This window comes from Brassica rapa, chromosome A10, assembly GCF_000309985.2.
Source record: "Brassica rapa cultivar Chiifu-401-42 chromosome A10, CAAS_Brap_v3.01, whole genome shotgun sequence".
NCBI lineage: Eukaryota > Viridiplantae > Streptophyta > Magnoliopsida > Brassicales > Brassicaceae > Brassica > Brassica rapa.
In genome coordinates, this window is record NC_024804.2 from 13,591,116 (window position 1) to 13,618,274 (window position 27,159).

Genomic DNA, 27,159 nt, shown 5'->3' on the forward strand with positions numbered 1-27,159 from the left:
TACCATTGAGGATTCTTTGTATAGATGATCATAAACCATGAAATAACACAATTTCAAAAATAATTGTAAGTATTCCCTTTACCGTTTATTAAAGTGTATAAGTGTTTCTCTTATGTTGTGTGGTTTTCGTTCATGTAATCGTAAAAAGTGTTTGTTATTGGATAAAACACCAAAGTTCATAGTTCCAAACATCATAATCTGGTTATGACACTTAATGAAGGTTATATACGTGTTATTCAATCCGTAAAACGTTGTTTTCAATTTAAAACCCCAAGTTCCTCGGAATTTCCTCGGAATATACCGAGGAGATTCCGAGGAGATCCTTATGTTCGTCGGCATTTCCTCGGAATATACCGAGGAGATTCCGAGGAAAAAGAATCTATAATCAAATCCCCAATTCCTCGGAATTTCCTCGGAATTTTCCGAGAAAATTCCGACGAACATAAAGAGTTCCTCGGAATTCCCTCGGAAAATTCCGAGGAAATTCCGAGGAACTTTGGGTTTTCAATCGAGAAGATCTATTCCGAGGAAATTCCGAGGAAAACCTATTTGTCCTCGGAATTTCCTCGGAATTTTCCTTTAAAAAAAAAAAAAAAAAAAAGGTCGACGCTAGTCTGTTTCCGAGTCGTCATCACCAGATGAATCTGAATTTGGATCTTGGTGAAACTCTCCAATCACTGGTTCATCCTCTACGTGAACGGCGGCTTCTTCTCCGAAGTCGGTTAAATCGACTACAAGGCCAACTCCACCTAAATCTTCTGCTGCACTTAAGTTGCCGGATGTGCTTGGTTGTAGTGGGTCTTCCAGCTCAGAACTTCCCTGAACTCGGCCTCTCGGGTTGAGTCTTGTAACAGTAACCCATGGATCATCTCTGTTCCTTACCCGGGGGTACTTGATATAACAAACCTGATCGGCCTGAGAAGCAAGAATGAAAGGATCATAATATTGCAGCTTCCGTCTTGAATTTACTGATGTAACACCAAATGCATCTGTTCTCACACCTCGATCTGGAGTGTTGTCGTGCCAGTCACAATAGAAAACAGTACAGCGCAATCCAACCATGCCCAAATACTTGATTTCCAAAATCTCATTTATGTGTCCGTAGTATACATCATCTCCTGATGCAGAACAAACACCAGCATCGTAAGTCGTACTCGAACGTCTTCTCTTCTGAGTTGTGAATGCATATCCTCGAGTACAAAATCTCGGATATGACTTCACAACAAAGTTTGGTCCAACGACCATCTCGCGTATCCAATCGTCAAATGTTTCACCTCTGGCCAAACCATCACTCACATAAGTAAACATCCATCCACCAAATTCTCTCTGCTTCATTTCTTCTAGTTCGTCATCTGTGGCGTATCTATATTCTAACCGCTTTTCTGCCATGAAAATCCTTTCATATTGAAGAACATCTTCGCAGTTGGTGAGTAAATATGTTTGCAAATGACTGCGCTCCTGATCAGTAAGTCGACGGTCCTTTGGTTTTCCGCTAAGTCGTCCAACGTCTGTGAAAATGTCTGGAACCTTCCAATGATATGTTGCCCGTTCGCCTCTATCATCATGCCGAGCAGGTCTTCTGTTTTTGGTCTGAACTTCTGCTGGAAAGTAGTACTCGGCAAAGTTTGAAGTTTCTTCATTGATCATCTGTGCGACTATAGACCCTTCCACCCTACTTAAATTTTTCACCATCTTCTTCAAATGGAACATATACCGCTCATACAGATACATCCATCTATACTGCACAGGACCACCAAGTTCCAATTCTCTTACCAGTTTATTTTTACAATTAGAGCAAGGACATCTTAACATACCTGTTTTTGCTTCCGGTTGTCGGTGAACTAACCCCATGAATTCGGTTATACCTTGTTGGTATTCTTCCGTAAGCAATCTCGTGTTCGGATCCAAATGAGGTCGATCGATCCAAGAACGAAAATAATTTGAAGAAGACATGTTTTTTATGAATCAAATTCGTGTGTAAAGAAAGTGAGAGGGAGGATGAAGATATGGAGTGAATGAAGAGGAAGAGGGGTGCTTGTATTTATAGTTGAAATCCTGCCGACAGTCCGAGGAAATTCCGACGGAATTCCGATGCAAACGGCTAGTTCGTCGGAATTTCCTCGGAATTTTTAAAATCCCCCAACGGCTCTCCAACGGCTCTCTAACGTCTATAATATTTCCTCGGAATTCATCGGTTTTTTCCGAGGAATACTAGTTTCCTCGGTATTCCGTCGGAATATTCCGACGAGATGAATTTTCCTCGGAATTCCGTCGGAATATTCCGAGGAAATTCCGAGGAAGCCAAATTTTGTGTTTCCTCGGAATTGCCTCGGAAATTCCTCGGTATATTCCGAGGAATTCATTTTCCGTCGGAACGTCCGTCAGAATACCGCTGTTTTCTTGTAGTGAACATAGAATGATATTCTCTTCGTTTCATATTAAATGTCACTTAGATACATTTCAAGCAGATTAAAAAATAATAAAATATACTAACATACTCTTATTTATTACATAATTATTAAAATGAAAACGGTTTAACTAAATATCTATTGGTTATTTAAAAGGGTAAGAAAAAGATTTAATAAGAAAATTTGCATTGAAAATGTAGAATGACAGTTATTTTGAAACAAAATAAAAAAGCTAAAATCTGTTTCACAATATATGATGTTTTAGAAGATTTGTGTTGTTTCATAATAGATGATGTTTTGATATTTTAATGTTATTTTTAATTTTATAGGAAACTGTGTAACCATTTATGTAATTGATTGAAAGATTTTTAAAACTACTTTTTTAGAAAATGGTAAATTTCTTAATCTTTGTGCATTGAGTTAAAACATCATGTATTGTGAAACAGATAGAATACTCCATCTGTTTCTTAATGTTACATATTCTAGTTTTTTCACACATTTTAATAAAACATAGTAAATTTGTATAGTTTTTTTGTGTTTATCTTTGTTCTATAATTTTAAGCCAATAAAAATTCAGTAAATACAATTAAGTTTTTTGAAATTTGCAATTAGTTAATAAAACATGTCTTGAAAATGTAAAAAAATAGATCTTTTTAAAACAATTTTTTTCTCTAAAATATGTAATATTAAGGAACAGAGAGAATATAAAGTAAGATTGTATTCTACCTTGATTGAATACATTTGAAATTTGAGAGAATGGACTTTATCATATGTGAATGGACTTCATCTTATGCACGTAATCTAATTTTATTAGTCTTGGAAATCACAAAACAATGCATGAATGAGAGAGAAAGTTATTGAAATAAATATTTATTGTATACAAGAGAGAAAAGTTTCCATACAATTTGTTTTTTGATTTTAGTCACTTTACTTAGACATCAAAGAAATCACTTGATTTTGATTCTACTTCAATTTCTAATTTTATAAAAATAGAGTGGACATGTTAGCTAACATGTCTTATATGTCTAAAACTTCATAAATCAACTTAAAATCACATCATTTCTTAATTTGTTAAAAGACATATGGAGTAGTATTTAGTAAAAGCCATAAACAAACGTAAATCTATAAAGAAAAGCAACAGATAATGATCTTTTAAATACATATATATGTATATTATTTTTTTCTTTTTTTTTTCTTTTATGTCTCTTCAACTTTTTTTTCAAGCTGTAGTAACAGTTGAACAAGACGCCCTTTCTTTCTAACCATACGACAAGAAAAAACAAAAGAGACAGTTTTCTCTCTGTGCCCTCAAACGTATCATATCTCCTTTGTAAGTCCCAACACACGTTTAACATCACAGGAAATTCCAGCAAAAGAAAAAAAACAAATCTCTTTCTTTTTGGCTTCTGCTTTGTTCTTTTTTGTTATCTTCATACACAGTCCCAGAAGTCACATCCTTTGTGCTGTGTGTATAACTATAGATTTGACTTCGTGATGTTTAAAGAAAAGAAGTTCATGGACGATTTTGAGTTTTTACTTGGTGATGATTTGAGAGGACGAACTACTTCGTTCACTGACATTCATCATCTCCCTGATTTGGGTTTCGGAGTTGATTCCTCCGACTTCTGCCTCCTTGACGTCGATTTCAAACCCATTAGTGAACCAACAGTCTCTCAGAAACCTTCTAGAGCTGAATACATTTGATCTTGGTTTGTGTCAGAATCTCAGTAAACTGGATAGGATTTCTCTCAAATTACAATGTAAAATGATATAAAGTAAGATGGTATTCTACCTTGATGGAGTACGGTTAGGACTCCATATGCGAATGGACGTTTATCTTATGTACAATTTTTCTATGAGAAAAAGACTAGGGTAGCACCAAACCAAGTTTTTGTTTCCAAAGTAGCACTCAAGGTTTAAAGTCAGAAAAATAGGTTTCAATAAAGAGGTACATATACACTTATACCCCTTGGGTTAATTAATCTAAACCTTAGGGTTTAGAGTTAAGGGGTGGGGTTTTGGAATTAGGATTTAAAATTTTACAAAAAATAAATAATAAAATAAAAAATAAAAATTTTAAAAACAGTTTTTAAAAAGTATTTTTAAATTATAAAAAGAAAATTCAAAAAAAAAAAATTTCAAAAAAAAATTCAAAAAAACTTTTATAAAAATTTCGAATCTGAAAACATATAATCTGAACTATAAAATTTTTTTTTTATTTTTTTTATTTTTATTTTATTTATTTTTATTTATTTTTATTTGTTTATTTAATTTTAAACCAAGGATATTAAGGATTTTTACCCTTTAATGAATATCATCTTTGTGACTTTCTCCTTCTAGTGCTATTTTTGAGACATAAACTTCAAAAGGTGCTATTATCGACAATTGCCCTTTTTCTATTTCTTTTATACACTCATTGCTATTTGCGGCTGTTTCATATGGCATTACTTCAGTGTTTATCAACAAAGCTGGGAAAAATTAAATTAAATCACTCAGAAACTGGATGAAAAGAGAAAACATAGAAAATTAACATCAAAGTCAACAAGACAATTATATCAACAGAAACAGAGATATCTTTCTATCAGCAAAAATATTGTATGATATACAATCCGGACGTAGGGCAAATAACTTACTCCATTTTTAAATAGTTGATGCTTCAGAGAATATTTCTGTTTCAGACTAGTTGACGATTTAAATTCTTAAAGTATAATAACAATTTATGTTGCTTTTGCAGTTCAAAAAAAAAAAACAATTTATGTTAAATAACCAAATGATATTAGAAATGGTCTCAAGTTTTTCTTCCCATGTCTAGTCCCCTAATAAAAAAAATGACTCAAATATGTTTTATTGAATGATAAATACACTCTTACACCCGTATGATTCTTATACTTTGGGTTTAAAGTTAAAGATGATGCTTTAGGGTGGGGTTTAAATTTTTTAAAATAGAAAATAAATATTGAAAATTTAAAAATAAAAATTTAAAAATAGTTTCAAAAAATATTTTCGAATTTTGAAAAAGGAAACTTGAGAAAAAAATTGGAAAAAAAAGAATTCAAAATTTTTTTTATAAAAATGTTTGAATTTGAAAATATATAACCCAAAATTATAAAAAGATTATTTTTGTATTTCATTTAATAGATTATTTTTATATATAAAAATTAATGGATAGAAAGGTCTTTTGTCTATTTAGTAAAACCAATTTTGGTCAATTTTTTCTTTTTAATTTTTTTGTGACAAAAAATTAACATGATTGTTTTAGAGATTTTCCTCTTTTATGCAGTCTATTTAGTATTGGTCAAATTTTGAGTAAAAGTAATGATTTTTTCTCCTTTGAAAAAGAGTATAGATATAATGATGTTTTGCTTAGAAAAAGTAAAAAATTAAATGTTTTCTTAATCTGTGTGCATATCTGTAAAACTAACATTTATCAAAAACACAGTAGGAATGATATATAGTAAAATCCATAAACAGATTTAAATCTATAAACAAAAGAAACGGATGAATGATCTTTTTCTTTTTAGAAAAATATATTTAATTTTCTTTTATCACTCTTCAACTCTTTTCTTCCAAACGCTTGTACAACAAGACGCCGTCTCTCTCTCATACGACAAAAACTAAAAGAGACTGTCTTCTCTCAGTAAAAGCTAAAACTCAGAAAATTCCAGCAAAAGAACAAAAAGAAGCAAAATCTCTTTCTTTCTTTTTGGCTTCTGCTTTGTTATTTTCTTGTTATCTTCTTACATATAACTAAAGATTTGATGTTTGAAGAAAAGAAGAAGTTCATGGACGATTTCGAGTTCTTACCTGATGAGTTGAGAGGACGAACTTCGTACAGTACTGACGTTCAGGGAGCTCCTCCGACTTGTGCCTCTGCCAGATTTCGCTTTTCTGGTGATTCTGCACTCTCCTCCTCCTTGACCTCGATTTCAAACCCATTCGTGAACACAACAGCTGGTTTGTGTCAGAATCTCAGTAAAATGGGTATCTCCGACGATGAAGAAAGGAGTAGTTTCACAGGATCCCATCCTCCTTTTCTTGACAATCTTCATGGATGTTCCAGATTCGTGAGAAGACTTGGTGTTTCTTCTCATCGTCAAAGTCTAACGCAGAGCTCTCACGGTGACAACAGTCTCATGCTTGGATTGCTTGCTCCGGAAGACTACTACCCTAACCACCACATAGGAGGCTTTACAGAGAACACGTCACGTCGAAACAGAGATTACTACCACCTCTTCGAGGAGCAGCAACAAAACCCACGACGACACATTTCTAAATGCATGAAGGAAGCTTTGTCTCCAGATCTTGTGTCCGTGCTTGGAATCTACGGATCTGTCTACCTAACAGCAAAAGATCAGATGGGTTGTCGGTTTTTACAGAAACTGATGGAAGAAAGAAGCTTTCTTGATGTTATGGTTATATTCAGAGGATTGATAAATCATGTCATCGAACTTGGAATGGATCAGTTTGGGAATTTTCTCATACAAAAGCTTATCCTAATCTCCAACGAAGAACAGAGAACAAAAATCCTCATCAACCTGACCTCCACACCTGCCTTGCTTATCGAAATCTCCCTCCACAACTATGGGTAACCTTCACTACTTCTAACTATTAATTAATTAATTAATGCTTACACAGTAATAATATTTTAACAGGAATATAGTACTCCCTCCGTTTTTTAATATAAGTCGTTTTAGAGAAATGTTTTTGTTCCAAATTATATGTCGTTTTCGGTTTTCTATGTAAAATTTATTAATAATTAATATTGTATGACCAATGGTAATATATATTCTATTTTTCTATTGGTTGAATTGTGGTTAGGTAAATAATTAATGATGTTTTTGTTTAGAAAATATAAGAAATTAATGGTTTTCTTAATCAACGTGCATAGCTGTAAAACGACTTATATAAAAAAACGGAGGGAGTAGTATTAAAGCATTTACTATTTCAGAATATTCTATTTTTTAGAAGTTATTATTCATATAAACTGTGAAGCTGTGTGTTGTTGCATCTTTGTGGATTTTTCTTGATTTTCGTGAAAGATAAAATCCTATGATGTTTATAGAAAGGGAGGAAAAAAAGTTGAGATCTTTTGTCAGCACTTCTTGGTAGAAAAAGATGAATTGTTTTTACTGATTTGAGACAAATCAGAGAAGACCTTTTGACAAAACATTTCAAGTTCATGGACTTTGACTTGATGATTCATGTTTTTTGGAAATCTTCGGTTAAGATAAAAGCTGAAACCTTCTTTTTTGTTAATGAGCAGGACAAGAGTTGTGCAGAAGCTGATTGAGACAGTGAGAACAAAGACAGAAATCAATCTGGTTAAGTCAGCTCTTAAACCGGGTTTGCTCTCCCTGGTTAGAGATTTAAATGGAAATCATATTATTCAAAGTTGCTTAAAATTCCTTTCCCCTGAAGATAACAAGGTTTTTAACATAATCTCTTCCTCCTCCTCGCCTTCTTTAAATTTGATGAGTGAGTGAGTATTATTAAATAATAATAATTTTTATTTTCTTATTTTGGTGAAGTTCATTTTGGAGGGTGCTACGAGGTTCTGTGTCACAATTGCAACTCATAAACATGGATGTTGTGTGCTGCAACACTGCGTTAAATACTCAGTTGGTGCGGAACGTGAGAATCTCATTGCTGAAATAGCCAGAAACTCTCTCCACCTTGCACAAGACCCTTTCGGGTAACGTTTATTATAATAATTATGAAAATACACTCATACTAATCGGTTTAATTGCGTGTGTAATGGTCACATCTTTAACTTTATACCTTCCTTTTGTGTGTGAATTTGATCGCAGGAACTATGTGGTGCAATACATAATAGAGCAGAACTTGGGAGGAGTAAATGTAATGTTTGAGTTAAAAGGGAATTATGTGAGATTGGCTACACAGAAGTTTAGTAGTCATGTAGTGGAGAAATGTCTTATACATTATCCCGAGAGTAGATCCCAGATTGTCCGCGAGCTCGTCTCTGTTCCAAACTTCGAGCGTCTTCTTCAGGACCCTTTTGCTAATTACGTTATCCAGTCCGCTCTATCTAAAACTAAGGTTACTTACTCTCAGTCCTGTGAATCATATTTTTATAATACAACTCAGAAATAGAGTAACATAAGCTGCTTTTTGGATTGCGTAGGGCTATGTTCGGGCGAGCTTGGTGGATAAAGTACGTACATTTGGAAACCTTAAGATGAATCCATATTGCAAGAGGATATTCTCCAAGAGCCGCCACTTGAGGAAGTGATCATAACAGATTTAACCCCTAATGCAAAAAAAAAAGGTATTGTTGTTTTGCTGAAGATGTAGGACTTGACACTATGATCCATACAAGACAGGAGATCCCCTTTGTTGTCTCTTGTCTTTTTTGGATGTTGTTTATCGTCTAGTATTGAAACTGATCTAACGAGTCATGTTTTTATGTGGTTAACATTTTCCTCCCTGAGTTAAATTGTGTTTTTATGATTAGGTTTTGGTTCGGTATCTTCGGTTTTCAATTTTATGGGGTTACCGAAAAATGAAATCAAAGACAAATAATCTATAATTTGGTTTTGTTCGGTTTGATGTAGTTTGGTATCTTTTTAGTTTAACATGTAGTTAACTAAAACATATAAACGAGATTTTACTGAGTTCATGCTTCAAACTTAAAGCCTTAATCTTGCAAGGGTTTTTAATTAAAAAAATGCACTATATTACTAACTTTATAGTAAACATTACAAACTACCATAAACTTGTTAATCAAGTACACAACTCGTCTCTCCTCAGTCCTCACCAACCTCTGAATCTTGTCTCCCTGCGTTTCCTTTTATGCCAAAACCGAGCTCTAAAACGCAGGGCAACAGAGTTCTTCTTTAGGCAAAGCACGTGACGTATGCGTGCGTCGTGCCACTTGAATTGTGGAAACTGGGCTCTCCATGGCCTTATTTGAGTAAGCATATCCTTTGAATCCTCGAGATAAACTAAATAGTCTCCAAGTGACACGTCAAAGAAAAGGGGTGAGTTCGCCCTAATACTTTTCTCTCTGTCCCGATAATCGAGGCGCCGCCTCAACCGTTTCACTCCGACGCCGGTAGAGCCTTGGCTCACCGGCGTTGGGCGCTTCAACCTCCGCGTCGTCCTCTTTCTTTTCGTATCTGCTCAAGCTCAAGATCCCGTGCTCTGTTCACCGTTCGTATGACCCTTTCTTGGTCGAAGTTATCCTCCATTTCGTATTTTTCCGGGGGCTCCCGGCTACAGTTTTCACTCGCCTCCTCTAATCAACGCCATCAACGCCATAGCTCTGTTGGTCCGGCTCCGTCAGGAATCAGATCTGTGAGGCTCAATCTTCCTCTCCTCCCTACGGTGCCTCCTCGGCTAGAAAGCCCCCTCCGACATTCGCCTTCCATACCACCACAAGTCCAACTTCAAGCTTCGGCTTCCAACGTCTGTAAACCCGGTGTCCGTGGGGCTCCACAATTAACTCATGTTTTAGATCTGGATTTTTGTCGTTTGTCTCGGTTGTGCTCACCTTATGTCTCCTCCATCACCACGGTCGCTGGCCTTCCTACTCCGCTCACCGCTCCATTGTCATCATCTCAGCCATATCAGTTAAACATCGCCGCTTCTTTGCTCCGCCGTGATTCTTCGCAGTTCATCGGATTCTTTGACCGAGGAAGGCTGAGTCATTTTGTTCATGAGATGGGCTACTTTCATTTTGCAGTGGGCTTGACAAGCCCAATAAAGCTCCAAGGCTCCCATCTCTTCCTAGCAGTTTCACAGCCTACGTTGATGTGGGGTGGATTGGTCTCCTTGACTAATCTTCTAAAAATGTTTGGTGGGTTCACTAGCGTTTTTACAGAGACATATTTACACACAAAGTTTCATCTCTCTTGTTCGAAGAGTAGCCTCTCTTTCCATTTACCGGTGGGTTCACTGGGATCATCATTTTCATCATCTGCTTCCTTTTTAAGGAGTGCCTTCCCTCCAATCTTGTGGAGGTGTTTGTCCATATCTATAACCGTCTTGCTATCTTGTGGAGCGGTCCGTTCGGGACCTGAAGATGCAGCGGGATTCGTTTCGACGAGTTTCCGAGGTGCGGATTGGATGTCAACGTCACAATTTAAGGTGACTATTTCTCTGCTGCCCGACCATGTCGTGAAAGCTACACTGACGCATTCAAGCACCGTCTTGAGTTCGCTGTCATCTTCTTCTTTTGAAGACCTATCCTTTTTATCTTATGCTATTGTAGTTTATGTTTTCAATCAAAGAGGATGGACAATTCCCTCTATTATTTGTAATCAAGCAAGTTGACGTTAATTAAAAAGTTGTGTTTCAAAAAAAAAAAAAAAAAAAACTAAATAGTCTCCTTTGTCTTTCATTTTAATTTTCAAAGAAAATTTTGATTTTCCATCAGTTTTTTTTTCCTTTTCCAATAGATTATTATTATATTAAAAAATTTGAAAACAGAAATATTGAAGGGCAAATCTCCAAAATAGCACATTTCTAAGTTTATATCACAAAAATAGCACTCAAAAACTAAAATGACCAAAATAGCATTTTATCTTTTGAAAAATTTAAATTTTTTTATTTTAAAAAATTTGAAATCTTATCCCCAAAACCTCACTTCTCAACTCTAAACCCTAAAACCTAAATTCTAAACCCTAAACCCTAAATTTTAAACCCTAAACCCCACCCCTTGAGTGCTATTTTTGTGACTTTTGGCATTGAGTGCTAGTTTGGGAACAAAAACTTGATTTAGTGCTATTTTAGTTTTTTTCTCAATATTGAAATGCAAATCTCAATTATATGAGGAAAGAAGTTTTTGTATAAGTTCTGGTTTGTAAATAAAAAATATTTTAAAAACTACAAACTTTTCACTACTTCGTGAATGTTCATCCTTCCTAAATACATACTACTTGAATATATGTTTTATTACATATGAAAACAAAACATGTTAGCTGTCATATTTTAGGATGAATTATAGTTAACCATTTTCAACATCAAATCACTACTCAAATTTAAAGGAATATGGATAATAAGACCAGAACAAAACAATCAATAAAACAAATATCAAAGAAAAAATCTGCTGAATTACTTAACAAATTTAGAACTTATAAACATTCAAGTAATATAAAATTATTTTTAATTGAAACATGATATCTACCTATAGAAAAGATCATGAAAGATGCGATCAAAATAGTACTCGAATCTATATATGACCCCGAGTTTTCAGATACATCGCATTCTCGCTCGGATCAAGGCTGCCACTTGGTCTTAAGAAGGATCAAAGAAACCAAATTTGAGATGTTATATAAATGAACACAAAAATTTCGGTTTTACATTTTTAGAAAAGTCCTCCAAAAATGTAGGTATATTTTCTAAATATGAAAAGTTGTATAAATAAGTATAAAGATTCACATTTATACATTAAAATATATTTTGAATGTGTAGAATGGTTGAAGTACTATTTATTTATACATTGCAGGCTGGCTCGGGATAACGTGAATAGTGTTTTATACGCCAGTGTTTATTAACTACTCATATGCATGTACAAGAAAATTGTTTTGGTCTCTATTAGTTAAGAACTGCTATCTCTTGGCTCCGAAGACAGCAGGTAATAATACCGTTGTAGTAGTTCGTGGATACAAGAAAATAATCACTAATCAACTAACTATAGTGAAACTTGGAGAAACAAAATAGAAAAAACTCAAATTTCAAAATGATTATAAGAACAAACAAACAAAAAAAACTCAAAAAAAAAATATAAACCAAAACATTTTTAAAATAATAATCAAAGAACCATGAGCGAGTTTCTAACTCTTCAGAAAAACTCAGTGGCTGCGTATTCATATCGAGATCGACGAATGTTATCTCGCCGTTTCTTCAACATGTATCCTCCAACGCAGACAATACTCGCTGCTGCAATCACTCCAAAGGCAATTCCAGCTTTCTTTCCACCTCCAGAGGATTTTTCACTTTCCATTCCACTTACATTGTTGTGATTGACATCACCGGCTTCAGGCGAAGGGGATGGAGACGGAGAAATGTGATAATACTCAACCGGAGACGGAGCTGGCGAAACATTTTCAGTTGATACGATTCTGACCGCTAACATGAGTACTATTATGAAACTGACCTTTAACATCTCGAAGATTAATCAACCTCTCTCATAAAGAAGGAGGAAGTAGGTAATAAGTATATATAGGGTGTGCATAACGAATTGTCACGTGTGAGGTGTATATGAACCAGAAACGAAGTTATAAACAACAGATGGAGTGATGTTGTTCATTTTCTACTTATTAAAGTTCATCTGAGTGACACTTGAGATATTGCTTTTGGCATCTAACGGTCAACGCTTATTGCAAATGCAATAAATAGTACTCACTCGGTTTTCTTTCTGAATAAGTTAGCATTTTTTCTTTGTTACTACAAAGTGGCATTCTACAATTTCAATGTAATTTATAGTTAACTAGGGTCGGCCCGCCCTACAGGCGGGATATTAGTTAATTTAATATTCATAAATGCTCGAGTTGAAATTTGTTTTAAGATTCAAGAATTTGGTTATCTGTTATGTCTTACTTATTAGTATGCGGTGGTATAGTTGTTTTTCGATTATTCTTGCTTTGGTATTGTATCAAATTAACTAATTGTCTAACTCATAATTATAGATGTATAAATGTGGATTTGTGATAAAGTTTGATGACAATACTGTTTTTTTTAATTCTTATTCATAGTGGAGTGTGCATGTGTCAGAAAGAGGCCTATAACAACTTTTATGTTTTTGTGTATGGATTTTAAATATATATTATTTTGTATAATGCATACTTCCTCTACAACATTTGCTTGTAGACTAAAAAATTGTTTTCTATATTTTTAAAAGAGAAAATATTTAGTCTAGAATATAAAATGGACATATGTATTGACTATATATATAAGTTGGGTGTTATTTTAAAATGACATATGTATAGAGATTTTTCAACCATTACTTTACTGACACAAAACATTTATAACTGTAAATACTTTCTTTTAAAAGCAAAACTAATAAAAGCGTGTATAACAAATGTATTTTGATATATATTATATGCATCAAGTTATAAAGGTTGGAAACATTGCAAAACTGTTTGGAGCAAAGTTTTTAACTTCACAATCTTCATCTTGACGTCAGTTCAGTGTCGGTCCTGGCCACAAGCAGAAGAAGCATGGGCTTCCAGCTGACACGATAATATGTATTTTCGCGGCCACATATTTATAAAAAGTGACTTTAGCCTAGTGGTTGCATTCATTTATTTTGGTCCTAAATATAAAATGGGACACGTGTCACTCCCAGAACGCACGAATTGATGACATGGCTTCACGGGAGAGGCGAACATTTTTTTATATATATAGACATATTTATAAAAAGTGACTTTAGCCTAGTGGTTCTAAGAGAAATTACCAGTGCTAGAGGTGCTGGGTTCAATTACCCTTAACTGCATTCATTTATTTTGGTTTTAAATATAAAATGGGACACGTGTCACTCCCAGAACGCACGAATTGATGACGTGGCTTCACGGGAGAGAGGCGAACATTTTTTTATATATATAGATTTCAGCTAAAAATTAATTGCAAAATGTATTGATCTTATAAATAAATTTATTTATCTCAAATAATATTGGTTAACTAGTTGTAATTAATGAAAACATAAATAAATCATTTTCTTAATATGTGTGAAAAGTGTACACTATTTATAAAACATAAAAAGTATTCAATAGGGAGAAGTACGTGAAAACGAAGATTGAAAATTTGGTAACATCCCGAGAGGACAGATCGGTCTTTTTGTTATGTGACGCAGCAGTTGGGATAGATCAGTCTTTTTTAACGAGACGCAGCGGCTGCTGCTGCTTTATAGTACAGTTTCACCTTACGCACTCTTACTTTGTCCTGTACCATTCTCTCTTCTCTCTTCCCAAACTCTCTTCTCTCTCCTGCGATGCCTCCACTGCAAGCCTGCATTGCTATGGAGCGGTTTTTGGTGATGATCCTCTCGCCCTTGATGTAGGCTATAACCGAAAGAGCATTAGTGGTAGTGGCCGGCGTGGCTTACTTCTACACGTTGTTGTTTGCGGTACTCTTGATGGGGAAAAAAGGTGAAGTACTATCGGTACAGCTCGTGGCTACAACCGGTCTCTTCATCCTACTTGGTGTTTTGTTCCGTATGTATCTCAGGGCTTGGGTCTTGCTCGCCATCTAGTTTGTTCAAAACCATTTCCCAACCTTCATGTTGCTGGTTTGATGCGCCTGTTCGCGGTGGGTTTGGTCGGGCTTGCCTCTAAGGTTCACGACCATGACGACGGCTGGAACATACTCGGAGTTATGTTTTTCTTCAGTTTCTATCTCTTCCTTAGCAGCTCTGTAAAGCTTTTCCTAGGTAGGCATGACCTCTACCGGCGGCTTGATTTTACGCATAACTCTCACTCTCTTTCTCCGATATTCCCAAGAGAAGTTCGGTGATTGGTAAAAGCTTGTGTATTACTGTGTGGGTTTTACCCTTTTTGTCTTTCAAAACAAAGTTTTTGATGGGCTGGATGTTGGTGTTGGTGAGCTGAATCTTGGTCTTTCTCCGCTGGGCCAAGGAGATGGAGATGGTAATGGTGAGCTGAATCTTGGGCTTCTTCCGGGGGGCAAAGCAAAGGTGTTGATGAGCTGAATCTTGGTCAAGTATCATTCTACAATTTCAATGTAGTTTATAATCAATTTCAACTAAAAGTTAATTGCAAAATGTATAGATCTTATAAATAAATTTGTTTATCTTAAATACTATTGGTTAACTAGTTGTAATTAATGAAAACATAAATAAACCATTTTTTTAATATGTGTGAAAAGTGTACACTATTTATAAAACTTAGGGAGTATTCAATAGGGAGAAGTACGTGGAAAGGAAGATTGTATAATTAGAGTCCATGCAGAAACGTGAAGGCAAGGTAAGCACTTTATATCATGTTGACGCGTACGTAAATCTGTTTCTTTTAATGGTTGATTTTCAACTAAATTATACACGACTCCAGGAAAGAAGAGATGTAATTGTTAGTTGATTAAAGAAAAACAGAAATTAGACTGAATGATATCATCTCTAATTAATCCACTTCTATATTTTTTCTGTAAAATTGAAATAATTCGATTATAGAAATGGATTTATTCTACTATGTGTATATACAAAACCCAAAGGAAGTTAATGAATAAGAAGAAAAACTCAACCCATTCCGGAATGGGCAAAGTAACTAGGTTTCTCGTGAATTGGGCTCAATAATAATTGGGCTGGGCCTTTTATACTTAATGAGTCTTCCCTCGCTTCTCTTCACCACCACCACAACCAATTCACCCGGCGATCGGAACAATGAGCAGTAGGGCGGGGAAGCTCGTGACGTCAAGATCGGAGCTTAACATCGAAGATTACCTGCCTTCGGGTTCCTCCATCGAAGAACCTCGCGGCAAGCTCCGCCTGTAATTAATTCTCTTGGAATTTTAAAATGTGACTGGCTCGGCTGATTTGAATTCGTAACAATGCCTTTGGATTTGATTCTCAGGCTTGATCTGATCGACATCTCGCCAACTCTCACTGAAGCTGCTGGTGCCATCATTGATGTTAGATTTTGTTTTATTTATTCTTTATGAGAGCTTATGATATATATATATATAAAACTCTGAGTATGTTGCAGGACTCATTCACGAGATGTTTCAAGTCGAATCCACCAGAGCCTTGGAACTGGAACATTTACTTGTTTCCACTGTGGTGCTTTGGGGTTGTTGTTAGATACTGCATTCTCTTTCCCTTGAGGTTCTTGTTTATAGCTCAAAAGTTTAGATTTTTTTCGGTCTTGTGTTGTGGACTGAGCTGTTCATTGTTTCTCAATACCTGCAGGTGCTTGACTTTAGCTTTTGGGTGGTTTATTTTCCTTTCAACATTCATCCCCGTACATTCCCTGCTGAAAGGTCAAGACAAATTGAGGAAAAATATAGAGGTGGAGTTGGATTCTCTGTTTCTCCTTTGTCTTCATTGTGTTACTATTCCATCTACAATTCGAGAAAATTTCTTGTGCTTTACTCATGTATAAGGAGATCTTGATGTTGAGCTCGTTACTGTCTTTTACTGTATCACCAGAGGGTCTTGGTGGAAATGATTTGCAGCTTTTTTGTCGGTTCGTGGACAGGGGTTGTCAAATATCATGGGCCACGCCCTAGCATCCGTCCTAAGCAGGTCATGCTTCCTTTTGAAAACTGTCTAGTCTTCAACTTTGTATCTCCTTGATACTTGCTTAATATATGATTGGGGTTAAACAGGTCTACGTTGCCAACCATACCTCAATGATTGATTTCATCGTCTTGGAGCAGATGACCGCATTTGCTGTTATAATGCAGAAGCATCCTGGTTGGGTTGGTAAGTCTTCAGGGGTTTTAGAACTCGCAGAAGTGTGCTTGTGATCTTTATGGTGGCTCTGTTGTTACTAGGCTTGTGACGAGTGATTTGTCCGTCTTTTGTACTTTATTTTCAAAGCCAATATTGACTTTTTTTTGCTTTTGAATATGAAGGGCTTCTGCAGAGCACAATATTAGAGAGTGTAGGATGTATCTGGTTCAATCGTTCCGAGGCAAAGGATCGTGAAATCGTGGCGAGAAAGTTGATAGGTATAAGAAGGTATACTATCGAAAGAAGAAAGGAAAAGTAGCGGGAGAAGCCGTTGAATGAAACTGCGGTTACTCATTTAAATAAAGAAGTTGGGAAGCTTCTACTTCAGAGAGAGGCTTTGCAGTTGCGGAGCTGAAAGGCAACTCGAAGACTATAAATATAGAGTAGTTCTGTTACGAGTCTTTTATGCTTTGATCTTGATTGTACTAGACGTTATGAGTCTATACTTCACAGTCGCTATGAGACTGGTGATGAGTGCTTAGTTCGTTATGAGAACTTGAGTGCTTATCACAATCAGAGCTGTAACTCCATTTGATTCAATAAGAAGAACGGTATTATTCAGTTACATAGATCGAGAGTCTATCATTGGTGCGGCGAAACTGGTCGGAGCCACCGCGACGCTGCGAGATGGTGGAAACGCGTAACGGAGGTGATCGAGAGAAGTCGACGATCGGAGAGTCAGCAAAATCGATGGATCTTCAACAGATTCAAGACGAGATGGAGCTGACGAAGCACAATTACGAGAAGCTTGCTCGGAGCGAGCGAGCAGCGACGGCGAAGTTCGAGTCGCTGGAGAAGAAGATGGAATCGATGGGAGAGGAATCGAATTCGAGATTTGGAGCTCTGGAACAGAAGATGAGCGTTATTACGGATATGCTGACGCGATTCGAAGAAACGGCGATGTTCACTCAACGGCCGGGGAAAGAAATCGCTTCAGCGTCGCAACCTCCGGTTGATCAGGTACCGTTATCTCGTACTCAACCGGAACAATCTCCAACACATTTAGGTTATCGGAGAATTCAAGATTCGATTGCATCTCGTGATAAAGTGTTGAGAAAGATAGAAATGCCTGTGTTCTCTGGTCCTTTGCCTTTCGATTGGATCTCCCGTGTGGAGCGTTTTTTCAGGTACGGTAACTACAACGAGGAAGAAAAGCTTCAGTTGGTATCTCTAAGCCTAGAGGGGCCAGTGTTACAATGGTTCAACGGAGAGGTTATCAGCGAACCATTCTTCAGTTGGGATCAGTTTACGCAGAGGATGTTGGACAGGTTTGGAGGTCCTATTGATAATGACCCGGCAGCAAGATTATTTCGCTTACAACAAGAAGGCGAGATTAAGGATTACGTGAATGAGTTTGAAGCATTGAGGAATCAAGTAACAGGGGTGGATGAAAAGAACTTGATAAAGATATTCTTTAACGGTTTGAAACCAGATATGAAGGAGGTTATCCGCATGAAAGAGCCGGTTACGTTAACTCAACATAAGCTGGCGGTATTAAAAATGCAGAGTACTACGTTTTGTCGAGTGATAAGCTCGGCTGCTAGTGAAGGGCGGGGAGGCTATCAAAGACAAACGGCAGTAACTCGTGCTGCTACGAACACTAATAAGCCACAGACTGAAGCTCTCAAGTTTGGGTCAACGGCAAACAAGGAAAATGTAGCGCCACAACGAGATGCTATGAGACCAAGATTACAACATACAGATGCCGAACTGGATCGCATGAGAAAAGACAAGGTCTGTTTCAAATGCAAAGCACCCTGGACACCAGCTCACAAGCCGCTCTGTCCTAATAGACAACTACGTGTTTTAACGGTGATCAACGGACTACAGCTTGAGGTGTGTGATTCTGATGGAGAAGAGGAAGATCAAGCCTCTAAAGCGACACAAATCTTACATACGTTGTCACTGAACTCTTACCTAGGCATCGACTCCCCGAGAACAACTAAGATGAGGGGATTTATACAAGACAAAGAGGTGATAGTCATGCTCGATAGCGGAGCATCACACAATTTCATCTCACCGGAAATTGTGGACAAGCTACGATTGAAAGTTTGTGCAGATAGTAGCTTGGACGTGTTGTTGGGAAACGGAGTGACTGTAAAAGCCTCGGGAGTTGGCCAAGCAGTTACTTTCCGGTTAAATGACACCAACTTCACAAGTGACTTCATCTCTCTTGAACTGGGGAACGTAGATGTGATACTCGGCGTTCAATGGCTTGAAACGTTAGGTACGTGCGAAGTAGACTGGAAGGAGCAGGTCTTTTCGTTTACCTACGACGGGAAAAATGTTACTTTGTATGGCGATAAGTCCCTACATTGTACCAAATTTTCTTTCAAGTCATTGAAACCAGTCTATACAGTTAGCAAGTCAGGAAGAGAAGCGCTGCTTGCTACCTCTATAGCTACATCTTCGTTTCCAGAAGTTCGTCCTACACTCTCTGAGATACTCCAAGAATTCGCTGATGTTTTCAAGGTTCCTACAACACTTCCACCGTTCAGGGGAAAGGAACGCGCGATCATTCTACAACCTGGAGTATCTTCCGTTTCTGTTCGACCGTACCGATATCCTCATGCAAGTAAAATTGCTATGGAACAGATGGTGAACGAAATGCTTACAAGTGGAATAATCAGACCAAGTACCAGTCCCTTCTCAAGTCCTGTTTTGCTAGTAAAGAAGAAGGACGGGTCACTACGTTTTTGTGTGGACTATAGGGCACTGAATAGAGCTACAGTGTTGGATAAATACCCTATTCCAGTCATTGATCAACTGCTCGACGAGTTACATGGAGCCACGATCTTTACAAAATTGGACTTGCGTTCGGGTTATCATCAGATCAGAATGGTAGAAGCTGATATTGCGAAGACAGCTTTTCGGACTGTGGAGGGTCATTATGAGTTTCTAGTGATGCCTTTTGGCCTCACAAACGCACCGGCCACATTCCAAGCTCTCATGAATCAGGTCTTCAAACCATTTCTCCGAAAGTTTGTTCTCGTTTTCTTTGACGATATTTTGGTATACAGTAGAGACGAGGAAAGTCATGCGGAACACATCCGTTTGGTCCTACAAGTGCTGCGTGAACAAACTCTATTCGCTAACCAGAAGAAATGTTCTTTTGGAGTGTCGTCAGTTGAGTATTTGGGTCACATGATATCAAAGGAGGGGGTAGCAACAGACTCTGCAAAGATCAGTGCAATGCAAGAATGGCCGGAACCGAAAACAGTGAAACAACTGCGTGGATTTTTAGGCTTGACAGGCTACTATCGGAAGTTCATCAGAGACTATGGCAGCATTGGTCGACCATTGACGGAATTACTGAAGAAAGATCAGTTTTGCTGGTCCCAGTTAGCACAGGAAGCGTTCAGCAAACTGAAGTATGCTATGGTCCATGCCCCTGTGTTGGCCTTACCGGATTTTAATAAAACATTTGTTATTGAGTCAGATGCATCGGGATTTGGCTTGGGAGCAGTATTGATGCAAGATAAACGGCCTATAGCGTTTTTTAGTCACGCTTTGACGCCAAGAGAACATCAAAAACCGGCTTACGAACGAGAACTTATGGCGATAGTGTTGGCTATTAGGAAATGGAAACATTACCTGTTGGGTCGGAAGTTTCATGTTCACACCGATCAGCGAAGCTTAAAATTTTTGTTGGAACAAAGAGAAGTGAATATGGAATATCAGAAATGGCTTACTAAGATTTTGGGCTTCGATTTTGACATCTTCTACAAACCAGGGCCAGAGAACAAAGCAGCTGATGGGTTATCTCGCTCAATGTCAGTTTCTTCTTTATTGCTGGCTTTAACGGTACCAACGGCTCTGCAATGGGAGGATCTGTTTAAAGAAATCAAGGAAGATAGTGGAATTCAAAGTGTTATTTCGAAGATAGATAAGAAGGAGTTGATATCTAAGAAATACTCGGTGGTTGACGGGAACTTGTGGTCCAAACAACGGTTAGTAATTCCGAAACAATCTCGTTTCATACCTACTATTTTGAAGGAAGCTCACGATAGCAGACTTGGTGGTCATTCTGGGGTGTTGAAGACAGTAAAGAGGGTACAATGTTCGTTCTTCTGGAAAGGCATGTATAAGACGATTCAACAATATGTTGCCTCTTGTGCAGTGTGTCAAACACATAAACATTCTACCTTGTCTCCGGCAGGCCTTCTCCAACCACTGCCAATTCCGGAGTTAGTATGGGAAGATATAAATATGGATTTCATTGAAGGATTGCCCTCTTCGAATGGGTTTAACGTAATACTGGTGGTGATTGACCGTCTCAGCAAGTTCGCTCATTTTGTCGCATTAAAACATCCATTCTCGGCTTTAGACGTGGCTAAGAAGTTCATTGCAGAGGTAGTCAAGCTGCATGGGTTTCCAAAAAGTATAGTCTCTGATCGTGACCGTATCTTTTTGAGCTCGTTCTGGTCTGAGGTATTTCGTTTGGCTGGCACGACATTGAAATACAGCACTGCCTTTCACCCGCAGACCGACGGACAGTCAGAGGTTCTAAATAGATGTTTGGAAACGTACTTACGCTGTTTTTCATCGTCGCATCCGAGAACTTGGCATTCGTATTTGGCTTGGGCAGAATTGTGGTACAATACTTCGTATCATAAGTCTCTTCAGACTACACCGTTCAAGGTTGTTTATGGTCGTGATCCACCTCCTTTGCTGCGTTTTGAATCGGGTTCCACGACGAACTTTGAACTGGACAAGGCTTTGCGTGACCGTGATGAAGCTCTAGAGGATTTGAAACAGAATCTATTACGGGCTCAAGAAATCATGAAGAATCAAGCGGACAAGAGTAGGCGTGATGTGGAGTTTGAAATAGGCGATATGGTTTACCTGAAGTTACAACCTTATCGACAGAAGACAGTAGTTCGTCGTTTTTGTCAGAAGTTAGCTGCCAAGTTCTACGGACCCTATAAGGTCAGTGCTCGTGTGGGGAACACTGCGTACAAACTACAATTGCCTGCTGATGCTCGCATCCATCCTGTCTTTCACGTGTCTCAATTAAAGCTTGCGGTGGGGCAGCAAGTGCAGTGCAGTGTTCTACCTCCGGGGTGTCTTACAGCAGCCGATGATTTGGTAGTACCAGAGGATGTCTTGGACAAACGATACAATGTTACAGGAGAGTTAGAGTTGTTGGTCAAATGGCAGGATAAGTCTTCTCTCGAGAATTCGTGGGTGTCATATCAAGAATTCATCACTTGTTTTCCTGATTACCAGCTTGAGGGCAAGCTGGATTTCGTTGGGGGAAGTATTGATAGGTATAAGAAGGTATACTATCGAAAGAAGAAAGGAAAAGTAGCGGGAGAAGCCGTTGAATGAAACTGCGGTTACTCATTTAAATAAAGAAGTTGGGAAGCTTCTACTTCAGAGAGAGGCTTTGCAGTTGCGGAGCTGAAAGGCAACTCGAAGACTATAAATATAGAGTAGTTCTGTTACGAGTCTTTTATGCTTTGATCTTGATTGTACTAGACGTTATGAGTCTATACTTCACAGTCGCTATGAGACTGGTGATGAGTGCTTAGTTCGTTATGAGAACTTGAGTGCTTATCACAATCAGAGCTGTAACTCCATTTGATTCAATAAGAAGAACGGTATTATTCAGTTACATAGATCGAGAGTCTATCAAAAGTATGCATGACTCATATCTCCTTTATATTATCATTAAGTAATCTACTTATATGAATCACATGATTCAGGTTGAGGGATCATGTCCAAGGAGCTGACAACAATCCTCTTCTCATATTTCCCGAAGGGACGTGTGTAAATAATAATTATACAGTGATGTTTAAGAAGGTATGTTGGACCTAACTTTATTACGTGATTTGCCCTCCTACTCTGTATTATAGTTTCTAATTCGCTTCATGGCAATGTTCAGGGTGCTTTTGAATTGGGCTGCACTGTTTGTCCCATCGCAATCAAATACAACAAGATTTTTGTTGACGCCTTCTGGAACAGCAGAAAGTAAGTGTATTTTCTTGAAAACTTTCAAATCAGTGTGGACGGATAATTTTTGGATCTCTAGTGTATTTTTGAAAATGATACAGAAGCATCTCTAAACAATTGTACGAGTATTGTTTCACTTTTATATTGCATAGTTGCAATTGAAAGAAGTTTGTTTTGTTGCAAAGACAGCAAAATATTTAGAGCCATCTCTTTATCTTGTTAACAAAAGGTGTTGCATTGTCTTTGCAGACAATCATTCACTATGCACTTGCTGCAACTCATGACTTCATGGGCTGTTGTGTGTGAAGTGTGGTACTTGGAACCTCAAACTATAAGGCCTGGTGAAACAGCAATTGAGTTTGCAGAGAGGTAGAACATTCTTCTCTTGTGCCTTTATTATGACGGCATATACTAAGAAGTTCGTACTAGAAATGCAAAAAACTTAGCATAGCATTCTTTTTCTACTATTTTGCCTAACATTTGTGAGATCTACTTTGTCTACTTGTCACAGGGTCAGAGACATGATATCTCTGCGCGCAGGCCTCAAAAAGGTCCCTTGGGATGGATACTTGAAGTATTCAAGACCAAGCTCCAAGCACAGTGAACGCAAGTATGTTCAATGTGTTTTTCTTTTTAGAAAATCTACTGCTTTGATTATCCTGTTGAAAGAATTTACATTACCATGGTTGTCTATTAGCTGATTAGTTCAGAGTCATCACGTACCTAATTTATTTGTGGTCGCTTTACGACAGTTTCTTACACACACTTTAAGGGATCAATTGTTCTGAACCATGAATCATCTTTCTTAGTACTTGCAGTTAACACTCCTACTTGTTATGTATTGATGCTTATTTGTGTTTCTTTTGGATTCACAGGCAACAGAGTTTCGCGGAGTCCCTCCTTGCTAGATTGGAAGAGAAGTGAATGTAAACGATAAAGCACCTTCCATTAGATAAAAACAAACTCGTGTCTCATTTGCTTTAGTTTCTCTATGTTTTGTGAATCCTTCAATAGACAACTGACCTTTTGCATCTTGTTCGTATACTAGACCGCAATTGTTCGCATTTACGAGCTCTTCTGAGTTTGGAAAAGGCTAGGAGAACTGTAACATGCTCTGCACCTTTTTTTTTAGCAACAAGAAATTTGGTTAGCAATGAACAGTTAGAAACTTTAAGATCACACGGAAAGATTTTATTTATTTTATTGTGTCACTTATTTCATTGTGTTACAGTTCTACAAACCATATCAAATGAGTTTAAACTGTCTTTCTCAATACTAAAGTAACTCAAAAGTCTCCATCATTCTCTAGTCCAAAACTCGTGATAAAACAATTCTGATCAGACAAATATAACTTAAGGAAGGAGACGTAATTGTATAACTCATATCCTTTGCTCAGGTTCAAGATTACAACTCGTCCTTCAAATCACTTTCGGTACTCTTTGTGGTGCTTTGAGGATTTCCTTTGGTCTCAGTAGTTTCTACTTTTGGTGTGGACTTGGCAGTTTTAGGAGATTCAGTTGATGCAGCAGGTTTCTCCAGTTTGAACGGGATGGTTGCGTGTTTCCTCAAAAACTTGTAGAATGCAACCACAGTGCGGTCTGTATCTACCGTTATCTGCCCCACACACAACGAAACAAAAAAAGTTCTGTTTTTAGAGGGAGTTTACGAAGAAGACAACCTATGCAGGCAGCAGAGAGCAGAACTTACCGGTTCTGCGGTCTTGTTTCCTGCAGGGAAGAAGAGAATTGTAGGGAAGCCTTCTGCCTGCAAAGAAAATCAACTCTTGAGGCTCTCTACACATAGAAGATATTGAACAAAGAAGGTTTTGATACATTTCATTAAATAATTTTACCTTTGCCTTGGGATGTTCATTGGTTGTTCCATCCATCTTGGCTATGACAAGAGAGTCAATTTCTCGTAAATGTTTAGCAAGCTTGTTATACATTGGCTCAAGTGCTTGGCAATGGCCACACCATGGTGCATAGACCTAAGTTTCATGTTAAATAAAATAAAATAAAAAATGGGAAAAACATGAAATCCATACAGGTTTATCTAACGGACTATGGTACTGCATGCAATAGTACCTCGAGAAGAACATCCTTAGACTCGTCCAGGACAATGTCATCAAAGTTATCTCCCACCACGATTTTCACATCTCCATCATTCTGTATGCACCAAAAAGTTAAGTCCAGCGTCAACGATGGGATTGAATGATAAGATGAAGACAGGCTTTACCTTCTCAGGAATAGGGTCTGACTTGTAGAAAGGCTTTAGCTTGTCGCTCAAGAACTCTTCCGCGAATGTCTGTAAGAAATTTAACATTTTAAACAAACAATCTAGCCAGTAAAGTCTCTTATATTACAAGTGAAAGAACTTTGAAGAGATACCTTAATTTTATCCGACTTGATTTCACCATCGAAGAAGTGTTTCTTAGGATCTTCATTTCCTGTGTAGGCAATAAGCTACACACGCATACCAACAATAGAGATGCATTTTAGCCAAAACGATCTAGGACTTAAGATAGATAGAACAAAAGAAAGGACTTACTTTAGGACCATTTCCAGACACACCAAAGTATTCAGCAACTGGCTTCCCATAATCCTCATTATCCAGATCCACAGATACAAAGATGAGCTGTTCCAACAAACAAACAAACGCTTCTTAGAAGTAACCTTACCAAGATATATAGCCAGTTTCATGTGCTTGTCTTGATGCTAAAGAAAAAGAATATCAATAAAAACCAGAGTTGAAACCTGGAAAGACCTATGTTCTTACCTTTCCTTTAAATGATTTTGCTGCTTCTTCAAACTCTGGAAGAACCTTTTCAGATCCATTTTGTGTTACAAACAACAAAATCTGTAGAGAGAACATGTACTTTCATGTTAGTAACCCATCTTTTAGAACTGAAGAGTCTCACTAAGAAAACATTTGACACACCTGCTTCTTGATTGCACTCTCGAAAATCTCCGGTGCACTCTCTCTGGTGAAAACAGAGACCAAAGGAAGCTTGTTGGCAGACACAAAGCTAGCTAGATCAGACTTAACAAACTCCCCATCTGCAGATTCATAATAACCCAAAACACACAATAAGCAGAGCCAAATAAACAATACCACTAAACCAAAGTTTATACAAAGATTTAAAGAACCAACCAAAATGGCTAATCTTCTCCGCTTCTCTCTTAACTAAAACAACGGCAGGACGTTTAGCCTCCGGATCAATATGGAACAACTTGGCAACATCAGGGTTCACTGTCTGATAGAAGTTCACATCGTCTTCAGCTTTGGAAGCAGCAGCAAGCTGGTCGTGCTCAACACCCACCAAAGAGTTCAAGTAACCCAAGACGACTTTGTTCCCAGAAGTCAACACTTTCTCAGCGTCATCTAACGTCGTCAAGTTATACACACTAGGACCTATCTTCTTCTTCACCCACGTCACAATTGTGTCTCTACATCACAAAGCAGCAAAGCTTTAATCAGATCCAACACACGCCACATCAATACAAAAACACACTAAAGATTTGAACTTTCCTACAATTCACACTAAAGATTTGAACTTTCAATACAATTCACACTACAGATTTGGACTTTCAGTAGAACTCACACTAAAGATTTGAACTTTCAGTAGAAATCACAATAAAGATTTGAACTTTCAATACAATTCACACTAAAGATTTGAACTTTATCGAGATTAGACTTACTTGGTCCTGCCTCCAGTGTAAGGCTTGTGCTCTCCATCTACGAAGAAGAGAATGGTAGGGAAGCCCTGAACACTATACTGATGAGCAAGCTCGTTCTCCTCCGTTGCATCAATCTTAGCCAAAACGACGCCGTCTCCTTTAAGCTCAGTCGCGGCCGCTGCGTACTCAGGAGCAAGAGACTGGCAATGACCGCACCACGGAGCGTAGAACTCGACCATAACGTACTGGTTGTTCTCGATCACGTCTGTGAAGTTACGCTCTTTGACGACCACGACGTCTTTCTCGTCAACGTCCGGCGTTGGGAACGGATCTGAGTCTGGATTGCCTAGATCGGAGAGATCTTCTCCTTCTTCTTCGTCGTCGCCTTCGTACATCTCGGGATCTTCTTCTTCTCCTTCGTTGAACTCGTCGAGTTCGGATTCGGTGGAGGTGAGTGGCTTGGTGGGGTCGTGTTCTTCTTTGGGGTCTTCGAGGAAGCTGAGATCTTCATCGTCGACGTCGGAGGTAGAGAAAGATGGAGAAACGGCGGAGAAAATGAGAAGAGCGGTGAGAGAGAGGAGGAGGAAAACGCGGAACGCCATTTTTAGTGCGACTGTCTGAAACTGTGATCGGACTGAGAAGTTGAGATCCAAATCCAACTACTACACAATACTTAGCTGACTCCTCCTACGAC

At 37.8% G+C, this 27,159-nt stretch overlaps 4 protein-coding genes across 4 annotated transcripts; 2 read left to right on the forward strand and 2 right to left on the reverse strand.

Moving 5' to 3' along the window:
- The first annotated feature begins 6,311 nt into the window (after positions 1-6,311).
- Positions 6,312-10,743, forward strand: LOC103845476 (pumilio homolog 11). Its single transcript, XM_009122347.3, has 5 exons — positions 6,312-6,993; positions 7,672-7,834; positions 7,937-8,100; positions 8,216-8,465; positions 8,551-10,743. The coding sequence occupies exons 1-5, from the start codon at positions 6,386-6,388 to the stop codon at positions 8,656-8,658; spliced, it is 1,293 nt and encodes a 430-aa protein (XP_009120595.2). The 5' UTR covers positions 6,312-6,385; the 3' UTR covers positions 8,659-10,743.
- A 1,467-nt stretch (positions 10,744-12,210) lies between these two features.
- Positions 12,211-12,504, reverse strand: LOC103846177. The gene has a single exon (XM_009123082.1). The coding sequence runs from the start codon at positions 12,502-12,504 to the stop codon at positions 12,211-12,213; it is 294 nt and encodes a 97-aa protein (XP_009121330.1).
- Positions 12,505-15,643: 3,139 nt separating this feature from the next.
- On the forward strand, positions 15,644-23,896 carry LOC103845477 (glycerol-3-phosphate acyltransferase 9). Its single transcript, XM_009122348.3, has 12 exons — positions 15,644-15,869; positions 15,953-16,010; positions 16,085-16,203; positions 16,288-16,387; positions 16,528-16,623; positions 16,707-16,803; positions 16,956-17,043; positions 22,542-22,638; positions 22,721-22,806; positions 23,038-23,157; positions 23,300-23,398; positions 23,664-23,896. The coding sequence occupies exons 1-12, from the start codon at positions 15,763-15,765 to the stop codon at positions 23,710-23,712; spliced, it is 1,116 nt and encodes a 371-aa protein (XP_009120596.1). The 5' UTR covers positions 15,644-15,762; the 3' UTR covers positions 23,713-23,896.
- A 61-nt stretch (positions 23,897-23,957) lies between these two features.
- On the reverse strand, positions 23,958-27,067 carry LOC103845478 (protein disulfide isomerase-like 1-4). Its single transcript, XM_009122350.3, has 11 exons — positions 26,487-27,067; positions 25,939-26,234; positions 25,726-25,844; positions 25,564-25,644; positions 25,336-25,422; positions 25,176-25,250; positions 25,024-25,092; positions 24,873-24,953; positions 24,641-24,775; positions 24,496-24,552; positions 23,958-24,402 (listed from the first exon to the last, which is right to left on the reverse strand). Exons 1-11 carry the CDS (start codon positions 27,065-27,067, stop codon positions 24,193-24,195), a joined length of 1,791 nt encoding a protein of 596 aa, XP_009120598.1. The 3' UTR covers positions 23,958-24,192.
- Positions 27,068-27,159: the final 92 nt, after the last annotated feature.